Source organism: Pipra filicauda, unplaced genomic scaffold (genome assembly GCF_003945595.2).
Source record: "Pipra filicauda isolate LSUMZ 115617 unplaced genomic scaffold, ASM394559v2 scaffold135_size2527700_pilon, whole genome shotgun sequence".
Lineage (NCBI taxonomy): Eukaryota > Metazoa > Chordata > Aves > Passeriformes > Pipridae > Pipra > Pipra filicauda.
In genome coordinates, this window is record NW_024103829.1 from 2,247,346 (window position 1) to 2,261,977 (window position 14,632).

Below are 14,632 nucleotides of genomic sequence, written 5' to 3' on the forward strand. Positions count from 1 at the left end.
TACATGGTCATTGTTAATTATGCTTTGGTTGGTGGAGGTTTTTTGTTGTTTACCACGGACGTGGGTCATGTGCAAATGAAAATCTTGACCAATCAACTAGCTTTTAGTACAAAGAATATTCCTTAACAGGAGCATGAGCTTAAAGAAGTAAACAAGGTGAAACAATTAAGAAATGTAACTACACAGCTTTTATCTGGCACATCTGCACATAGGCTGCACCCCTATTTCAAAATCCACTGAGCATTATGTTTTCTAAGTAACGATGATAACACATTTACAATATGATATAGTGGCTTTTCAGTGTTGCACAGCCTAAAACTAATACACTTCAATTTAGCCCTTAAAAATATATAAAAATACTACAGCTAGAGTAAAATCCAACTGAAGTGGAACAACAATGAACTACCATGGCATAGGGATGCAGACAGAAATCACCTAAATTAATAATAATAGCCACATTTAATTTCTCTCATCCTGAGGTTTTTTTTATTTTTGTTTCTTAATTTACAAAAAGATCATATTGTTCAGACATTCAGAGCACTAAAATGTAGCTCATCTACGTGCATATCTGTAGAAAAATGTAAATTATACTATATTATTAAATTATTATACTTTCCAATCACATGTGATGTACTTCTTCAAATCTTTCCAATTATTATTAACTGTAATCAATTTACAAACTTCAGAAGTAAATTATCTATGTTTAGGCATCATTAATGTTAACTAATAACCAATTTTACTTAATGGGCTATCAAAAATGGCACATCTATGTTTATTCCCCAAGTTAAACACAGCGCTTGAAATATTATTAGCTTGTATGCCTCAGTGCTAAGTATTCTGTTAATACAATGAATTACCTACCAAAGTCACTGCTAACATTCCCTGCTAATTAAGATCAAGATTAATAGTATCATTTAAAGCTCCAGGAGTTTGGTGAGCTCAGTTGCAAAAGGATTTTTGGAATGTTTCTACTGATTTACCTTAAACACACAAACGTGAACAATGAAATTGGTGGCACCTGTAACAAGAAAATCTGACAATTTCTCTGTTTCAATCCCTTGTCTTTGACAAGCCAATTTTCACAGAACTGTCATTAACATCTTTTACTTTTTATCTACATCCCTTAAAAATGTTACATTTACAGTTCATGGCATGAGCAGCCTCATACAGGTAACTATTCCTAGAACTTCCATTAAGTACTACTCCATCTGAACAGCAAAAGCCTCACAAGTTCAGCATAAAAGCAACCCATTACAGAGGAAACACCTTTCGTAGTTCTTAAAGAGAAGGGACTTTTTCTTCAATTTAAAAGCTGCAGAATAAACAACTGCAGTTATGTATTTACTGAACATAAGCACTGACAGGTAAAAAAGTTATTTATGTACAATCATTTACAATGTGCATTACTAATGTCTTCAAAAACATCCAGAGTCAAAAATATTTTTTAAATATCCTGGTTTCAGCTCTGGTTTCTCAGAATCCTGTTACCAAATCATTTTAGTTTACCCAAACAGCCTTTCCAGTCATTGTGCACCAACATGAAAAAAATTAACTCACAGATCTTTATGACAAGGTTATGCTCTACAAAGAGATCAGAATCAAGCAAGATAAGATAGAAAATACAAATAAACTTTAAAAATATTTTTCAGAAAAGCTAAAGGAAAACACTAGTAGTAGTTCAAGCAGTAGCAGTAGGCCTGTAGTTCCGACAGTACAACTTCAACATATTAGTGTCAGTTGGTGTCAAAAAGGTCAGAAACTTAAACATCTAACATAAAAAAAGAACTTCTTAGAAAAGCTTAGATATTTGCTGACCTGGAACTTTACAGGCTGTCTTCCCTTGCTACAAATTCTAATCTAGTAGATGGGATCCTTCCCTCAATGTTTACAGACTGCTGTTCTGCCATACTATTCAAACTAGTTTAGGAAAAAAAATAAATCTTGTACATTTAAAAACAAATGCTTATCTGAAATTCCACAATTCCACAATGACAGGAATCAAATTATGTTCAGGAGATACAACGGTTCTGAATTAAGTGATAAAAGAACTCACACAGGAGTCACGCTCATCGCAGTCTTTCTTTTAAGGCTGCTCTATGCAAAAGACACAGAAGGTACCTAAGACAGTAACTTCACTTGTAGTGAATGTTAATACAACATATTGTCAATCTCCTCTTACCTGTACGGTCTTGAAGGTGGATACTGATGACACAAATGCTTAGGAAAGGCCCAAGGATCGAGCCTTGGATTTTGAGCCATGCCCAACACAGTAGGCTTTTCCTTATTTCATATTGTTTATAAAATTATGAGTGGTTCAAATAATCAATAAGAACACAAATGAAATGTTTGCCCACCAATTTCACATATTTCTTTCACAAAAAAATATGACAGGATTCATATGTAATACTCTCTATAGGGCAGAGAAACCATTCCTCTCATGCCTTTCACTAAGAAAAAATTAGAGTAAGAGTATTCATAAAAGCATTAAAGTACTACAGTATTCTGACTGAATGGCAGCTGAATACAAAAAAACACTAATGGAACAGTTACCATGATAAAAGGGTAGGAAGTTGGTTTTTAAAAACTCATCTTCAGTCTCACCCATAATGACACAGCCCTCAGTTCTACCAAAAACACACACTTCCATAAAAAGTTACATTTGTTTTATAACTTAAGCATTTTGGTTTAGGTTAATGTTTCTATAGCACAGATTTAGAAAGAAATGAGGCTGTGATTGACAAGGTTTTGCTCTAAGTTCTGCCCTGCTAGGGCACTACTAGCGACAACTGGTTTTTTTGATTGTGTATACTTTTACCAATGAGGCTCAGAGGATTACAAACTGTCTCTTTCTTCTGTTGATCTCTGTATCTGCTTGAAAAAATATCATGGGATCAGATACTGGAAATATCAAGGTCAAAACCAGAATAGGTTTCTAGATACATCGGAAAACAATGGCCAGGTCTGATAAAATCATGACACTTCCCAACTCTAAGAATGAAAGGGCATTATCCCTAAAAGGCATATCAGTTTTAAGAGCTACAGAATAGGCCGATTTCTACAATGTGTCTCATTTACACAGAACTTAATAAGTGATCACAGATCTCTTAAGCCCTAGAAAATCTGAGAAAGATTCCTCATTACCATGCCTTGGCTACAGCAAAATAAACTCTATTCACAGAAGTTTTAAATTCTTCTAAAGAGAACAGTAATAGCAGAACTGAAGCAAAAGGAGGACATTAATTCAGACATAAAGAACATTTGAACTCACTGGGTTTCAGGAGGTGGTGACAGAAAAATTAACACACGAGTTTCCATTTCAGATCTAATTAATTCTGAGTTTACAATCTGAACTTGTAAACTGTGCAAGTCTGGAAAAAGTACTTCCAGGTCCACAATAAGCCAGACAGCTACAGGAGGATATATTCAGAAATAATACTGAACTGTGGATTTATCCTACTCTACAGGGTTTTTTATGCTATTTAAAAAAGGCAGGTAGAAGTTAAATTTTAATACAATAACAAGAAACTGTTTTAAAAAAAATATCTCCAAATAAACTAGCCCCCTTTCCACTGACCTCTGTGGAGAATTATTTGAATTACAGGACTGTATTCAGAGTGTGGGTTTTTGTTTGTTTGTGATTATTTTTCCACCAACCTCCTTTATGTACTACACAACTTATACGAAACCTTTTACAACAATCAACTGCTACTACAGGAGCCAGGTCACTGCTCTGGCCGCTGCTGCTTGCTAATGAGATCGTTTCTTGAGAAGTCACTCATCCTTCTGGATGCAAAAACAACAAAAAAACCCCAAACAAAACACACACACAAAAAAAGGAACACACACACAAAAACCCAAAACACCCATACAACAAAGAAACTCACAAGAATAAAACCCAAACCCTAAATCAGCTTAAAATGGGTGGAAATAAAAACAAGATGGGAATGAACATCTGTATTTGTTAAATACATCAAACTCCCAAGTTAACCTCATGAGATCAAAACAGCCTTTTCCATTTTAAGAACTTTTCACAAAGAGAAGAATTTCTATGTAAAGGCTGCTTAGACAAGCTTCTGCACTTTTTCTTCTGAAAACTCCAAATTATAATAATTCAATTATTTTCCTTTAGCCTTTTTTTCCTTTGATAAATTAAGTTGCATTTAGTTTTCCTGAACTAAAAGTTTTTCTGAAAATATATGTGGAAAATTATGTAATATTTAGAACTTTGTCCTCGTAACAGTGCTCTCCCTCCCCCTGCCCAAATCCAAACTCTTACACATACAACTTGAACTCCTTTTCATTCTAGTTTCTCATTTGAGTTAAGAAAATTGCTGAAGCACTAATTAATATCCAGGACTGCAGAGGACACCAAGAAAATGAAAACAAGAGGGACCTCTTCCAGAACCAGAAGAAAGAAAGAAAAACAAATGTTCTGGTGTTTCAAAATGGCTATAAATGTACTACACTGCACTTTTGATCTATTCCAAAGTATCATCACCTTTTCACCTCTGGTTACAGACCTGCCAATGGAAGTGGTTCTCCTCCTCCTCCCAACACTGCACTGTGTTTATCAACTGTGCAATCACATGACTGATCCATGTGCAAGCACATGACTGCTCCAAGGGAAAACATCATTTTGTTAGTATAGTTAAATGCTGGATTAGTTTATTCTGCAAGTTTATTAGCACTCCAACAGAAGAGAGTATAGCAGAAACATGTGAAGTTGGGTGAGGTTTTTTTCTGCTTGTGCTAAGGATGTAGGATGAGAAAGCATAGAGCTACCCATTCTGGCAACAGCTGCTACCACAGCACCCTAAATATAACAGGAAATTGCATCCTGAATCCCAATCTCTTACTAATAGATTAAATGGAAAGAGTCTGCTACTAAAATCAGTGATTACAGTGCTCAGAACATAAATACAGAAAATAAGGCACAGTAAAGCAGTGAACCAGACAACTAATTGGAAAGCCCAGCAACCCTCTGATACCATGAATCAATTCCTCCACATCTCTACAGAAAAAAACCCCAACAAACCAAACACAAAAAAACAACTGACAAGATGAAAAAAAAAAAAAAGGCAAGACCTCTAAAATAAGCTTTCCAAGGGAATTCAATGCACATTCAACATACAGGAGCATCAACTGCAAAAGAAGACATTTTAATAAGTGCCAAAAACCTATCTTGCATCACCAGAAATTTGATTAAGGAATAACCACACTCACTTTGCACTGACATTCACCACTGCAATCTCAAACTGTAGGAGCAAAGTGAAGCTTCCTGCTTTAGCAGTCAATCAGAACAGAGGAAAACTCTGCTCTCCTGAATCCATACTGTAGTACGAAACTGGCACAGTGCTCTTCCCTGTAATGCCCAGACTTGCAGGTGTCTAAGTGTGAAAAAGTTGATGCCACAGAGGAGTTAAGCTGTTTACCTTTGCTTGGCACTTGGGATTCCTTATTTTAAAAGCAGCTGTACAAGACAAGTGTAATTTTTCATCCCATCACTCACCAACAATTTAGTGTGCAGACATCTCAAAGTTGCCTACTGTTTTGTGGGATTATTCTTCTCAGATACCCAAGGTTTGTGTATATATAAGGTCACTATAGTCTAATACATGCCAACAGTTTATCCCTCTATAGCACGACAGATTCTTGTTTCAGTGTTCTCCCCTTGTAAAAAGGAAATGAGTCCAAGTATAAATTATAGATTTCTCCTTTGAAAGGGCATCACTTACCAGTAACTACCATGCTGCTCATGTTAGAGTTCGGGCTATTGAGTACACTGCCTGAAAGAAGTTCGTCAGATCCTCTCTAAAAAGAAAGAGACAGTAAGAGATTTTTTTCCTCTATTTTGTGATTTTTAAAGATGATACTTCCTCTTTTCAGATAAGTGCAACAACTTGAAATCTAAGTAAAACGGTATATTTACATGGCAATCTGAAATGAGAGCAGCTTAAGCACAGTTGTTTAACCCACCACTGAAATGAAGCCATCTCTAGACACAATGAGAACTGCTGAACAATAATTTTGTCCAGCATTTCAAACTAAATTATTATTATGATTAAATATAGTCTATTTCAATAACATTTAAATTAACTCATAGTTTTATACTTTAATACACATATATATTTAATTATTATATCTAGCTGAAACTACAAAGGAAATCTATACAAATCGAAATATGGAGTTCAGTTCAATTCTGACACCCCTATATAAAAAAAAAAAAAAATTTGTCTTCACAGGAAATGATCAATTTTCATTTTGGGGACATCCATTTGTTCTGCAAAACACAATTTAGGGCAGAGAATTACATCTTCATTGTAATTCTTAAAACATGACAAATATCAATTAATGAATGACTTGAAAGTGGGCTGCAAAAATCAGAGGAGGGTTTATACTGAAAACACACAAGATAAGCCTTTCTTCTCAAATTATTTGTAAGGTGGGCATTTGATGTAACTGAAGAGACTTATGCTTTTCACACCTTTTTCTTTCCTTTTTTTTTTCTTTTACCATCCAGCCCCCTTCATCCCTCAAGACTTAACCTCCCAAAAAGCCTACAAAATATTTACATGATCTTTCAATAAAAAAAAATTTAAAGCATCCTTTGAATATTATCTTTAATTTCTTGTAGGTTCTATCCCCACTTAAAAAGTATTTCCACAGCACCCTTAAGACTAATCCAGATCACAGCTAAAATGGAAAAGATGAAAGGAAACAAGTTACTACCCATCTTTATAAAAATAAATATTTTCACCTCTGTTGTGGATACTACAACAGAATCATGACTAGTTAGTGAATATGTTTTACAGAGCACCTCAATAATGCATAATAAATTAATCTGAGGCTATCACCTTTCTAGACAGCACAACTGAAAGAGATGTATAAAAACCAAACCTTTACCATTTAATCATATTGCACTGTGTCCACACACAGAACAGTATGTTAAAGTTTATACAGGTATATGCACACATAGAGCCATTAAAGTTTATGTAGTTTTCAACATCAGAATCTTTATACAATTTATTGAATGCTCTAAGCTCTTAAGGGTACGTAGCAAGTAACAAAGCCGTGCCTATCAGATCAGCAACAGAGTTCCTTTAAAATTGCATCGTACCTAATACCAAGATTAGGTAGGACCATGAGAAGGACTAAGTCTTGTCCTTTTCAATATAAGGATGCATTTTTAATCAGATATAGCCAAGGAAGAATTTAGCTAGACAAAGCTGAGAAGCAAGATAGAGAAGTTATAGAAACTCTGTTATTCAAACCACATTGCTTTCTACTATAAATACAATACACTAAACAGGGGCACCCACTGTGAGCTGAAACATAGAGATTCCTTCTTTCTCTTTAATGTTCTATTTTCTAACGTAATGTTCAAGATTACTAGCAGCACTAGCTTACTGAGTGGTAACAGCAGTTTTTTCTGCTTGCAGCTACCCACCTAGCCTTGCCTGTGAGCCCCTGTCTGCAGCCTGGACAGCTCAACTCAAGAGGCAGAAGTAGCAGCAGAGACAGTCAAGCTGCTTAACATAATTCAGCAGCATTTTTTCCCCCTCAATATGACAGACATTAATTTGCAATGGTACAGCAGTTACTACATAAACAGCTGAAGCAACCCCAGTACCAAATGAATGCTCTTCCCAGAACATGCAGGAACTTTACAATTCTGAAATATCTCAAATTTGAGCTGTCTTCAGCTTCAGAAAGTTACTTACAAGAGCAACTGCTGAATGAAAGAACGCAAGTGTGACTGCATACACTTCTGGCTCCTAGTAAATCAGGCTTTCAAAAAGCACAAATTACTCAATAGAGTGGATATTCAGTTACTGTTTCATGAACAGTTCTCTCTTCATTTTGAAACATATCATTTTACATTTCATGAATACCTTCATAGTCAATCACAAGATTTTAGCATTGCACTTGAAAGTTTTAACATTTTTGCTTCAGAAGAATAAATAAATAAATAAATATGAAGTTCTTACATTGGCCTGTATCATAATTCTACACTTGTCTTATCCGCATAAATTAGTGTTCAAAAGTCTGATTCACAAATGAACAGATTCATATGTGGAATGTTCTTCCAGCCCCCCATGAAATCACAAATGTACAGCAACCCTCTGCTAACTCACTCCCATACATACTTGTCAACCTTTGGGTCAAAGACCTCTCTTACCGTGTGAGTAATCATCTTTACTAGATATACATGCCTGTTTTTCCTAATTGCTTCTTAAGCAGCTTAGTCAGCTCTATACTTCATTCAATGTGTAACTTTAAAACCAGCTATGCAGCAAAAGACACATGATGTACTTGGACACAGAATGATTAAATTACAAAATCAAAACCAGTAACTGCCTGGTAATTGTGATTTACTTCAAAAGGGTTCTCTGAAGATGCTGGTTTTCTAATAAAGCAATTTAATATAAGCATCCCAAGTAAGCCAATGTGTGCTCTTAGACTGGCACTACTACGTGACACAAGCATTTCCTGAATTACACAGACATAAATACTTATTTTACTTACATTTATTCAGCAGAGATGAGATTTTATTCAATTTGTTCTTTGGGGTGCCTGGATTTGGTTTTATGTGCATCTTCTCTCAGAGGGTGCTAAGACACAAAGGACTGGCATCTTGCTCCAAGAGCAAAGCTTTTCGTAACTCTGCTATGTCACAGACACAACTCTGCTACAAATTTCAAGAACTAATTTTCCAAGCATCCTGAATATTTAATTAGTCTTATTTTCAAGCACAGCGGTTCTGCTAGTTAAATCATGCAAAATAAAGAACCCTTTAAACTAAATTAGGTAATTGTATTGAGTGTTTCAGAGGTTAAGGAAACTAAAGTCAGATCTTCGAAGAACATAGTGAATCAGATTCAAGAAGGATGGAAGATCCAAGAGCAATGTTCACTTCATTTTTTCCCCATCTGTGCAAACTGCTGAGTTTAAAGAATCAAAGCAAGTTTGAGATTGTGTAACAATACTGAAGATCACGAACACATAGATGGCAGAAACATTCACATCCAAGTTAAAATAACAAACAAACAAAAACCACCACAATGATTTTATTTCATCACAGACTGCAAAGAAATGTTACTGTAATAGCAACATGATAGAGACTAATTTAATATCCATTTTAGCATGAGGTAAGGAGATTATAAAGGACAAAATAAGAAGTACAAACTGCTATTATACTATTAATAGGTCATCTTCTGACATGCAGTCCTCAACAGTACAAGTTTTCACTGCCTTGTTTCTATTCCTACGAATGTTAAGAAGATTAATCTACATTAATCTTCCATAAAAGCTAACCACTAACTACTCATATCAGAGATATTTAGAACATTTCTTTATGAAACCAGCATCTGCAAAAATACTAGTACAAAAAAAAATCTCAAGGGAATTGCCAAACTAACATCTTGCAGTGAGTGAACCTTGAATTTATTACAGTCAATACTGTCCTTTCAACGAAGCTCATGTTATCACACCCTTGCCCCCATGAGGGCATTTCCATCCGTGGTGTGAAAACATCATGTTAATGTATAGCTTCAATCAATGGAATTATGTAAAACTGACACGTAGGACTCACTTTCAAAAAAAGACAGAAAATACACCAGCTCACACTTTTAATACATAATTAAAATGCAAAATTATATATACAAAAATTATTTTATATACTGTAAATTGAAGATACCATTTCGGTATTTTAGTTGATTTCCCTAAATGAATAGTTATTGTATATGCTGTCACTTTTAGAATTTACAATATCAAGTATACAAAGAAAAAGAAGCCCCTAGCTTAGCAAATTATTCTCCTAGCTCCTTGCTTTAATAGTCATAGCTAACCCAAAATCCCTCACTACACAAGCTGGATTTACATAGAAGGATTTCAGATTTTGCCCCCCCTCCCCTGAAGAGACCACTATAAAGCTTCATGCTATCACAGGTTATGTTAAGTAGCTATTTAATTTCAGGAAGTCATTACAGGCATACTATCCTTCCAGGCTAATCAAAATTATACTACATAGAAGTCTTTGCCAACTATTGTCCTCACATGCCAGATAGGGCTTTAAATATTTCAGACATTGCCCAGATTTTACTACATCCAAGGTACAACCAGAGAGTAACAACTTTGGCTTGAGAGTTACTAAAGCGATTTAGTCTTTTATGCATGCAAGTACTTTTTGAAAACTGTTTATGACCAAGAAACATGAGCTACTTTCCCAATAATTCAGGGCTATGGAGACGGATCAGCAGTTACGGCTGAACCTAACACAGCAGTGTATTACAGAAGGCATATTACAAATGTGTGTAGAAGCACTACAATACTACAAGAACACTAAACCAATACTATTAGAAACAGTAAAAAAGTGACAAAACTGCACTTTGTTAAGAAGTCAACAGTATCATCTAAAATAACTTCTGAAATTTGCACTGGAAAATATAAAGACGACACTCAAAGATATTGAAAAATACATTTTCTGATAAATCCCCTCATTTGTGGCATTCAAATTTGTTGATATTAAAAACCTTTCTCAAAAAACATGATGCTTCTGCCCTCCCCATTTCCCTCTCTCCCCCTTCTCCCCCAGGTGAAAGAAAAATAGGAAAACTTTAGTTGCACTGCACATTTACCACAGTCATTCTCAGCCTACAGGCACAAATTTCCCAAGGGGTATGACAAGCCAGGAGACAGATCTCATGATTTAAGGAAATCCAACAGCACTGTAAAATACTTCATTTCTAACAATATCTGGGAACAATTTAAGAGCGAGCCAGAAACCTGATAGTATGGGAGAGGAATAAAAGGACATGACAATTTCAACCAAGACATTAAGCATTCCCCTCTAACAGATACACACCTGCAAACACACTACTTTAGTATCTGAATTAACTTTAGGGACTGGACATTGGAAAAAACAGAACAACACATTTTAAGCCCCCCAACACAACATTTATAAACTTCATGTGTGATGGATCAGAATTCAACGAATGCTTCATTTTTAACACGATATATTTTTAATGAATCCCTGCATAAATATATCCTCACATACTCTTTGGTGAAGAAGAAACACCTGATCTGCCTTATGCTCTGACTACATGCACTAATATAGATTACCCTAATGAATTTGTTGCACCTCTTATATGTACAGGATCACAGAAGACCCGTTCAGGACAAGACAAGCCAAGTCCAAATGTACAATCCAAAAGAAACTCCATGCAGGTTCATAAATACTTTACACACTGTTTAAACTTTAAGCTTGTTATCACTTCACCAGAAGCTTACACGAAAGGAGTACACCTACTTGATTTTTTTTTAAGGGTTACACTATTTAAATATATTAGCATGAAATCTTATCAAATAAGGTCATGCACTCCATGGGTGCTTAATAACTCACTTGTAACTTAATACCGAATGAAAATCCAAATGTTAACTGGATACAATATGACCACCTTTCCATACTTACTGCTCTCCATATATTTACTTTTTCACGCTACTTCAATTCTTTTCCATACTCTTCTCAGCCAAGCATATATTGTTCACATAGCCAAACAACTAACTTTGCCATTTTAACACTCTCAGTTTTTCAGTAAGAAAGGATCTAGGAGAAAATTAAGCTTTTATTCTTGCAACTATTCACATAGTATATGCTATGTACCTCATTCATAAAAACATTTAAAGTTTGTAGGAATTGAGAGCAATCAACGGAATTTGAAAAGTCTTTAAGATGGAAAGGAGACAATTCTCAACTCCCCTGAAAAGAGCCAAATTTCTCAAAGCACCAAAAGATCAAGATGGACTATTAAACCAAAAAGCCAAAGAGTAAAGAATTAAATCTCCACTTGCACCATGTCACACAGCCCCATCTGGAAACCTCCAAACTTTCAACTGTAAGGAAAGACGCCAGGCAAGAACCTTGTTTCAAATGAATCGACACTTCAAAGATCAAGGAGAAAGTACGCTAACAAGATCGTTTATTCCAGCATTTCAGACTTTCTATTCCACTTTTACCAGGAAAGAAAGTGTTACTCTCAAACAGCTGTACATTACTGGTAGTACAATAGGTGAGAACAACTTACTAGAGCTATGATCTGGATGTTCTCTGCTTTCCAGATAGAGAATCATGGCACCCAGATGTACAGATTTGGTCCTTCAGTAGCTGTTTCTACACCTCAAGGTGGGATCAACATGGAAGGTATTTCCTACTAAATTATCTGCTATTTCCAATAATAAATTAAAAGCACTAGTACTAGTTTGTCTGTAACTCAATACTCATGTTAAACATTTATAGAACTGATTTTATGAAAAGCTAAATACAGCTGCATGTACTTGCAGCTATAAAAAAATACCCAAACCTCTAAATCAAACATCACAGTCACATTAACAGCTTGTGAAACCACAGCCTCATTTGAACCAACTACCATCAAATGCAGCAATCCTACCTTCCCCCTGGCCCCAGCACTTGTTCGCATTCCGTCCTTCCCAATTCTATATTGCTACAAGCACTTATACAACCGCACGCTTTGGTACAAATCTGAGTAAAAAGATGTAACTCACTATTGTGTCAGCTTAGCTTTATCCTGGTTGTTCCCAAGAGAGGTCTGTGAATTGGCTACCTAAACATCTGTTGCTCAAGTATTACAGTGACAGAAAAAACTGGAATGAAGCTTGATTTGCTTATGAAAACATGGCTCAAAGCTTTAAGAAATGGGAAAGGTATTTTCATGCTGGTATTAGCTCATATTTTTCAGATCATAGAACCATAGAATATGCCGAGCTGGAAGGGACCCACAAGGATCACGGATTCTGACTCCTGGCCCTGCACAGGACCATCCCAAAGCATTTCTCTTTGTACAACTCCCCCATTAAGATGCAAATATAAGTGTTCTGTTACAAATAAAGAATAGGTGATTTCCAATTAGTGACAGACATTAAAACACATCAAATAGATATAGTAAATCTTCCTTACATCGATGCATACTTACTACAGAGCACAAACTAATTTTCAGCATTCTTCCTTTCCTTCCACTTTCAGTTCTCCTTATTTTTTCACATATATTACAGTGGTAGAATGAGCATTAAAAAAAAAAAAAAGGTACAAAGAAAAAAGAATTGGAGTAAACTGTTTTGAGAATAAATACAAAAGCCACTTCAAACAGGGTCAATTTATAAAAGTTATGCTACAAAGAGAGCAAATATCTTTCACCGTAGGAAGTTATTTTTTGTCACCAAGGACATGCCACTGCTGAAGAGACAAATCCAGAAGCCAGTTCTAAACTTCTGAACATGGTCACACCATTCTTACTTCACTGCTATAATGTTCCACACCTTTTTTTGCTGTCTACTGCTACTATCACGACTAAGTATCATTCAACACAAAAGTTGTTTAGAAACATTATCCTAGCTAACACAAAACAGTTTCTCCAATTCATAAACAGTCCATTTTTCTCAAATCACTGCCTTTGTCTAATCTACTAGTAATTATATTACACATGAAAATATAGCTCAAAACTATAATTCTAATATTTTAAATACAATAAAACAAACAATCACATGGCATTTGTCTGTAAGAATGAATTAATTTTTTATCCTACCACTTCCTTCATTTTAAGTAGCCAAAATGACAACAGCGAAGGCAAAAGATTTCAGAAAAAAAACTGAAAGGAACAAGCTACTGAAACAAATTTTTCCACTTCTTAAATTTAGTCTTCTGACAACTTGCTAGAATTTCTGACTTTTCAATACAAATTTTCATTATACAGTGTACAGATGAAATAAGTCACAAAGTACCCACGGTATTTGTTTCCACCATGAAGAAACTCTCAGTTAGTAGTAGCAAAAAAGGGTCAGTGTTCTATAATTTTGTAAGAGAAGACTACCCCTCAGAACTTGAGTTAAAAAAACCAAAGTGGACAATGCTTCAAGAGTACTTTACAGATTGCTACTTTGTGCTCTCTCCCTTCTCTCCGTCAGTTCCTATCTCTCCTGGTTTTAGCTACTCTCCTTCCCCCATACTACTATACTCCTCCATGTTAAGTTTCAGCAACCAGGAAATAGGGGGACTTTGTGATCCCTTACTGTCTGGAAAACTTAAAAAATACTAGGACAGTGCTTTTGAGCATCTTCTACCCACCCCTAACATAACCAACTAAATACACATTAATTATTCCCTCTTTTCTTAAGGGCACTGACTTTGGGAGAAAAAGGCCATCCCCACATCTTTAAACATTACAAAATTATGTTTATTAGAATATGAGTTTTCCATCCTAGCTATAATTGGGCCTGTCTATGCTTGGCAACTGAAGCTCTCTGTTTTTGGCTAGTATAGCCCAAAATATTCTCAACAATGTCAAGAATTCCCAAATGCTGAAGCCAAACAATGCATCCATGAAGAAATGACTGCTTCTTTTCTCCTCTCAGGTAGAAGCACACCTCAGCCATTCTGAAACATGCATTCCATATACACAAAATGAGTCACTCAATTGTTCAGGCCCCATTTACTGCACAGCTACACGTCATCCAGGAGAAAGATGATACATTAGACTGAAGTGGCACACACTGAAATACAGTAGAAGAGATCATCCTCAACATGCACCCAAAATTCACTTAAGTTATTCCCTGTACCTGT

General features: G+C 35.5%; 1 protein-coding gene across 11 annotated transcripts in view; it reads right to left on the reverse strand.

The window, feature by feature from the left end:
- The window catches only part of PTBP2 (polypyrimidine tract binding protein 2), a 49,453-nt gene that overhangs the window by 29,460 nt on the left and 5,361 nt on the right, over positions 1 to 14,632 (reverse strand). For 10 of the 11 annotated variants that reach the window (XM_039378359.1, XM_039378358.1, XM_039378357.1 and 7 more), the window contains exon 3: positions 5,736 to 5,811. The exons of the other annotated variant lie outside the window; for it this stretch is intronic. In XM_039378359.1, coding sequence (XP_039234293.1) covers positions 5,736 to 5,811 — 76 coding nt within the window. The remainder of the gene's footprint in view (positions 1 to 5,735; positions 5,812 to 14,632) is intronic. 11 annotated transcript variants of the gene reach the window in all.